The 7,951-nt window shown below is 41.0% G+C and overlaps 1 protein-coding gene across 1 annotated transcript; it reads left to right on the plus strand.

Moving 5' to 3' along the window:
- Positions 1 to 2,133: 2,133 nt before the first annotated feature.
- LOC115732502 (protein DMP2-like) lies at positions 2,134 to 2,894 on the plus strand. The gene has a single exon (XM_030663155.2). The coding sequence runs from the start codon at positions 2,136 to 2,138 to the stop codon at positions 2,892 to 2,894; it is 759 nt and encodes a 252-aa protein (XP_030519015.1). The 5' UTR covers positions 2,134 to 2,135.
- The last annotated feature ends 5,057 nt before the right edge of the window (positions 2,895 to 7,951 follow it).

Below are 7,951 nucleotides of genomic sequence, written 5' to 3' on the forward strand. Positions count from 1 at the left end.
ATTTTTTGTATTAATTAATACTAATTATGTTATAAAGATAAGCTTCGCAAAAAAAAAATATAAATAAAATAAATATAAACATGTTAAAAAATATGAAAATATTATAAATATAAATAATTAAAACACTTAAAAAACGAAATTTATAAAAAAAAAAAAAAAAAAAAAAAAGGGGATGGGCTTGCTCGGCAGCCCAACCGCCGAAGCAAGTGGGTCGCTCGGCGGTTGGGCCGCCGAGCGCCAAGCCGGCCCACCAGCCAGACGCTCGGGCCCCAACCGCCGAGCGAGACCCAAATCCGTTAATATTTATTTTTAAAAAATATTTTTGTAAATATTATTTTTAAAAAAATTAAATTGGAAAAAAACCCACCGAATTAGTACAATTGCAATAAATTTATAATTTTGTGGGTAGTTCTCCTAAAAATTTCAATATAATCTTTTCAATTAATTTTCGTTGACAATCACCGACATGACGGTTCGGTCATCGACGGTTGTCCTACACGGCAGATCGCCTTGTTAGCAATTTTCGGTGAAAATTTGTAGAGTATTACATTGAAATTTCACGCAAAGATTTAGAACTAAATTGGAAAAATTAAAAGTTCAGGACAAAATTTGGCATCCGTATATAGAGGTGTTAATATGGGTCATTGACCTACTTTTTGACTCACTTTTATAATACTTGGGTCATATATGGGTTTACTAAATTTAAAAAAATGGGTCAAATATGAGTCTAAGATTATAAAGCCTATTCAAATATGGGTTTTAGCTCAACCCATTTTTGACTCATGGGCTATAGCTTTCCAAGCCTCCCGCTTCCGCCGCCCGCAACCGCTCGCCCTCCCCCACCCACTACCGCAGCCCCTTGCCACTGCCCACTACGTCGGCCCCCTGCCATTGCCCACTGCCGCCGCCTGCTCCCGCTGCTTGCCCACTATCGCTGCCGCCCACTACCCATTACCATCGCCGCCGCCGCTGCCCGCTCACCACCTTGTGCGCTTTCTCTCTCTCTCCCTCTTCCTTTCCTCGCCTGTCTCTCAAGTGGTAACAAAGAAAATGCGCTCGCCGCTCGTTCATGGGGTACTTGCCTTTTGTCTCTCGCTGTTAAGAATGTAGTGGAATTAGAGATAATTTCAGTAACTCGTATCTAGCTAAGCTGCTATTGTGTCACTAATTTGTCTCCCCATCCTTGTGGCAGAATGGTGAGGAAGATTCAGTCCAGTTCCGAAAGCTTCGATTTTAGAGGAGCTGCAGATGACGATGAAGACGACCACGACATGAGTGAAACTCACGAGAGGCCAGATGGTGTGGATGATGAAGTGCGTGCATGCAAGAATCAAGACCCGCTCGTGTGGGGTTGTGTTGGGAATGGAGCTCCCCTTTGCCCGGTAAATATGGACGGTGGGTTCGCTGGAGCTATGCTGCTATTCCTTGTCTGGTTATGTCCCCCTCACTCGTGTCCTCGGGCTTTGGGCAATCACAAGAGTCTCTCCTTGTCCGTTTAGGGCGGGCGGGCAGGCAGGCGACTGGGTGGGTAGGCGGTGTTGGCAGGGAAGGGCAGGTAGGCGGCTGCGAAAAAGGGCGGAAGGTGTCAATATGGATCGGGTCGGGTGTGGGTCGGGTCGGGTATGGGTCATTGAATTTTTATTGCATGAATATAGGTCAAAATAGGTTAAATGGGTCAATCTGGGTTGAACCATATTTGACCCGACTCAAACCAGACATAATCTACCCATTTGACATCTCTATCTGTATAAAAGATTTAGGATTAATCCTGAGCATGACCAAACTACATCATCCCTGAGCATGACCAAACTACATCATCCGAAAGAGAATCCTTGAATGATAACGAGGCTGTGCTAACTTAATATTCATTGGTTTGAATCTGTAAATCACGGCCAGTCCAATGTTTCACACCAACCAGTCTCAGTGCTTTTCAATTAAGACAAAACGACCAATCCTCAAGCCTCGAAATGTTCCGTACTTCCTTAACTGGTTGGTTTAGGTCCATTCCAATTCCACAAGGTGTATCACGCGCGGAATTCTCCAATTGATTCCCCCATATTTGACGACCCAATGATGAGCTACACCTATAAATACCCTAGTTAGCGGTCGTTTCAAGACACACAACATAAGCCAAAATGTTTCCCAAGATCCTAGGTAGCTTGTTCATGTTCGAAAAATTGGTTAGCATTGTCAAAAAGGTGGCCAGCAAGGTCTCATCCCAATCCTCCAATACCAATTCTAAGCAACAAAGCACCACCACCACCTCCAGCGGCACCACCACCACCTCCAGCAGCAGCACCAGCAGCGCATACACCGGACTAGGCAACATCATTAAGCTCCTTCCGACAGGGACCGTCTTCCTTTTCCAATTCCTCAACCCTCTTTTGACCAACAACGGCCAATGCCACACTTATAACAAGTACCTAAGCGCCATTCTCATCGCAGTCTGCGGCCTTTCGTGTTGTATCGCTAGCTTCACGGATAGCTATAAGGGGAGCGACGGGTCGACCCACTACGGGCTCGTCACGGCCAAGGGCATCTGGCCGAGCTCGAGCTCTAGCAATTCCTTGTCGGGGCATAAGCTTCGGTTTTCGGATTTCGTTCACGTGTTTGTGTCGGTGATTATTTTCGCGGTTTTGGCGTTGTTGGACACGAACACCGTGAGGTGCTTTTATCCGTCTTTTGAGACTACGGAGAAGACTTTGATCAAGGTTCTGCCAACCGTGATCGGCTCGATCTCGAGCACGGTGTTCACGTTGTTCCCGAGCACGCGCAACAGAGTTGGGTATCCTTCAAGTGATGCTAGTACTACCTCGGGGACTAGTAATACCACGGGGACCAGTACTACCACGGGGACCAGTACTACCTCCGAGAGCAAAGCCGAGAAAGTTTGATGATACACAAAAGCACCCGCGTGAGCCAATGTAACCGCATGCATCTTGGATTTCTCGTATTAGACTCGTGCTCTTGGATGAGTATGCAATAACAATTGTAGGCAATTGTGTCGTAGATCTTACACTTAATTGGTAGAAAAAGGACTTAATTGTATTGGAATCAATAAATATATTGATGTCTTCTGGTTAGTCTGTCATCACGTGTGGTATATCAATCATATTGAACTTCATTTATCGCAGCCACAATTTTATTTTGAATATCAACACTTTCTTATGTCAGTATTTTTTTTAAGTCAAATAATGTTACTCCTAAGCTCGGAGCACATAGCGACAAGCGAATTGGACGGCTCAAATCGGATCTACATTTTTCCTTTTATTTTCCCATTTTCCTTTCTCTAGGTTGTTTAGGGTCAACCTGACAACCACCAGCACCGTGCTGTTCGGTTCGGTTTAGTATTCCCGAGGCACGGTCCGGTCCTCGATCCAAAAATTGGGAATTGGCAATGTGCTGTTTGGTTCCAAGGTCAAGGTGTTGAATTGGACCGACCCTAGACCGAATCTAGATCAACCCTAAACCTAACTATCGATAAGTGATTAGCTATGGTTGTTATTTATTTTATTTTCAAGTGGTTAGAATTTGTTCAATCATTTATTGATGAATGGGGAATGAAAGTCTATAACTCATGTTATATGTCAAGTGATTTGAACGTTTTAATGTTTATTTTATTTTATGTCTTCCTCTTTCATGATTGTCACTAAAGAGGAGGCAACGTTTGTCCTTTCAAGAAAAACAAAACGAAATTAAAAAAAAAAACAGTTGGCCGATTTCCGGGTTAACCCGGATCTGGTTCTAAAATCAACAGGGTCAATCTGTGCTGGTCGGCCTTTTCCCCTCTTTCTTCTATTTCCTTTTGCTGCTGGATGCATCTGATGGCTGTGCATGCATGCAGAGGGTCAATTTGGCGTCTGTGATTTTATCCGTGCACCGGTCCCACCAAGTGTCGGTGGAAAAGCATCTTTTTGTTTTCCTTTTCCAATTTGTTTGCTTAGATGGATAAGATAACGAACGGGAGTGATTATATTTACTTTTTAACTTTTCTTAACGGCTAAAGTTTAGAATTTATATGTTTGTGTTTGCACCGACATGTGATAGCTTTTGTCGATCAGAGCGAGGCTTGGTCATTTATGAACAAAATTATTGACGATTTGAATAATCAACAAATTGATGAATCCATAGCTTGGATGAATCGACAAAAAGTAGAATTGACAAAAAGTAGAGTCAACAATTCCGGATGTAACCGTTGTAGAAGTAACTATCAATGTAGTGGAATAAAGCAACCGTTAATGCAGTTCAGTTGAAAAAACCGTCAAGGTAGTGGAGTTGAAGAAACCGTCGGTAACCATCAACGTAGTGGAGTGGAAGAAACCGTTGGTAATAGTCAATGTAGTGGAGTCGAAAAAATCGTTAATGTAGTGGAGTCGAAGAAAAGGTTGATAACCATCTGTAACTTCTGTTGGTAATTTCCATTTGCAACTTCGGCTTGTAATTTCCCTTTTCTAATCTCCGTTGATAACTATGAATTGTAGACTATAAATAGCCACATCGCACTTTTCGGAGAGCCCACCGCACAAAATAACATGTTATTTTTCAATTTTCTTTACATTATCTGTACTGCACTTTAGATTTCCCTAATATAGTTTTTAGATTTTTGTCGTTGAGTCAAACTCCGGCGTGTATCTTTATCTCTGATGTTCCATCATTGAGTCAAACTGTGGCGTAATACTACTGCATTCTCGAGTTGGTGTCGTCAAGTTAAACTCCGTCAAAATTAGTTTACATCGGCTCGTTTGAGATAGTTGTACTCTCTAAACCTTTCTATTGAGTTAAACTCCAGTATGGACTATGTCTGTATAGTGTCACTTGGAATCGAAGCATTGATTTCTATAATCATCTGAATTATTCCTGTCTGGAATTGCCATGAAACCTTTTCATACATTTAAAAGCCGAAGGTCTACTTTCGGTGGAAAATATTTTGTTGTGGGAACATATAGTGAAATATCTTTCGGTGGAAAATATTGTGTAGATTGACATGTGAAGTTAATAAATCTGTTAATGGTTTTATAACAGTTGATATATAAATTTATAATTTTTCTATTTGAAGGAAAATATTGTAAGTTGTTAAAAAAAAAACTATGTCGTAAAATTCAGAAGAATAGATCCGTGTTAAAAGTCGCTAAAAATAGTGGATACTTTGAAAATTAAGAAAGAACGTATTTCAATAAAATAAATTTGCTTATTTACATTTTCAGAGTGTAAGTTATTTATGTGTCTAATGAATGATGACGCGATACAACTAATCATTCGCAGTGTCCGTGTGAATGAATTTAACGAAAATTTGCATTCGACTCGACAAAAAATACTCTCGATGGTAAATGTCACTTTCGTAGCATTACCACATGACAAAACTACAGCTAGGAGAGTCCTCGACATTAACGAGGCTGTGCCCACTTTATCGTCCGAATATCCATCGTTTGGATCTGTACGTGACAGTCAGTCCAAGGATCACGTGAATTAGGTTCAGTCCAAAGATTCCCTACCTCTACTGGTTGGTTTAGGTCCATTTCTAATTGTGATCAATTGCATCGCGGCACATGAAAACAAAATGGCTCGAGAAAAATATCACGAGCAAATAGATTTATCGTGGATTCCACACCACCAAAGTTTCTTTTAATGGTAGGTTTAGGTCCATTTCAGTTGACTTCGTTTGTTCACGGACGTGGCATTGCAGCCACCGTTGTCATGCGAAGTGTTCACCATGTCATCATCGCAAACTCTATCTTTAAGATAAGAGACTAAGAGCGCCCGCACCATACAATTTCGTCGCACTAATTATAAATATCCACAGGCTAGGCTGTTACAATATATTATATATGGGCCTTATTAATTATTATTGTAATTAATTATTGGTCTGATAAAGAAAGATAAAAGATTTCCTAATTCTAGTTGGATATGGAAATGGATAGTGTGGGTCGAGATAGACCTTATCTATAATGAAGGGATAGGTTTTGTAGCAAGTTAATACGAATATAGAAAAGATAGAGAAAAGAGAATATGAACAGAGGTTTACGTGATTTTGTCGACCAAGAAAAAGTTCCTTGGAAGCCTACATCCACGGGAGAAATCTCCATATTTTCTTATTTTCTTGGGGGAGATACATTCTCCTTAAATAAAGAAGAGTACATCATAGTTGCTAAACATAGCCTATGATTTTTATGGTAAATACAAATATTATATATTGGATCTTGACCCTCAATCTTATCATGATTTGACAAGTTTATCTTGCCAATCTCGTCGATATCGTCAATCTTGCCAACACTCCCCCTTCAAGTTGGGGCGAAGAGGTCTTCCGAGGTTAACTTGGCCAGCAGTTGTTGAAATACTCCTTTAGAAAGAGGCTTAGTAAACACATCAGCAAGTTGTTCTTTGCTTCGAACATAAAGTGTTTCGATAGTTTTGTCTTGAACTTTCTCTCGAACAAAATGACAGTCGACTTTTATGTGTTTCGTTCTTTCATGGAAGACCGGATTTGATGCAATGTGAGTTGCTGCTTGATTATCACAAAATAGCTTCATAGGATCACGAGATCCTTCAAGACCTAAGTAACTTAATAGCAAGCGAAGCCGGACCAATTCGCATGTCGCCGACGCCATAGCTCTGTATTCTGCTTCAGCACTCGAACAAGCAACCACACTTTGTTTTTTACTTTTCCACGTAACGAGATTACCTCCAACAAAAGTACAAAAACCAGTGGTAGACTTCCTATCGGTGGGACTACCAACCCAATCAGCATCAGCATATCCAACAACCTCCGTGTGATTGCCTTTCTTCATAAAAATGCCACGTCCTGGACAAGACTTCAAATATCTCAATATACGGTCAATGAGCTCTAGGTGACCTTTCGTAGCGGCATGCATAAATTGGCTCACAAAGCTAACGGCATATGAAATGTCCGGTCGAGTGATAATCAAATAATTAGTCGACCAACTAATCTTTGGAACTGGCCAAAATCTTAGAGAGGAGTAGTATCTTTTATCACTTTACTCCCAAAATCCATAGGAGACTCTGCAGGTTTGGCCCCCAATTTTCCTGTTTCTTTTAACGGATCCAATGCACATTTTCTCCGAGAAAGAAACAAGCCTTTACTGGAACTAGCAACCTCAATTCCAAGGAAGTATCGCAACCGACCCAAATCCTTGATGTCGAACTTCTCATGCAAATATTTTTTGAGAGATTCAATCTCTTGCAGATTATCACCGGTAATGACAATATCATCAACATATATTAACACTACCACAATTCCTTTAGAATTTTTCTTAACAAATAGAGAATGGTCGGACTTACCCATTTTAAAACCAAACATCACTAGGGTTGCACTCAACTTTCCGTACCATGCTTGAGGTGATTGCTTGAGGCCATAGATTGCCTTCTTGAGTTTGTAAACAACTCCTTGATCTTCTAAGGGGTGATCCGGAGGGAGGTCTATGTACACTTCTTCTTCAAGTTCTCCATGAAGGAACGCATTCTTAATGTCCATTTGAAACAATGACCAGCCATAATTGATAGCAATTGACATGAGAACTTTGACGGTATTCATCTTTACCACAGGAGCAAACGTTTCTTTGTAGTCCACTCCGTATGTTTGGGTGTATCCATTGGCGACCAATCTAGCTTTGTGCTTCTCGATCGAACCATCACTTTTGTACTTGATTTTGTAAATCCATCAATAGCCAACGGGACGTTTTCCAGTAGGTGATGGAATAATATCCCAAGTCTAATTTTTGTCAAGGGCTTGTAGTTCCTCATCCATAGCCTTCCTCCACATAGCTGATTGTTGTGCTTCAAGAAAGTTTGCAGGCTCAATGTTTATATCTATAGCAGATGGGAAAGCACAAAACTCGGGAGAGATAAAATCATAGCAAATGTAAGCCTGCATCGGATAGGCCGTAGACGAGCGATACGTGACAAAGTCATGAAGACGAGTTGAGGGCTGAGATGT

The sequence above is a fragment of the Rhodamnia argentea genome, chromosome 6, assembly GCF_020921035.1.
Source record: "Rhodamnia argentea isolate NSW1041297 chromosome 6, ASM2092103v1, whole genome shotgun sequence".
In the NCBI taxonomy this organism is placed as follows: Eukaryota; Viridiplantae; Streptophyta; class Magnoliopsida; order Myrtales; family Myrtaceae; genus Rhodamnia; species Rhodamnia argentea.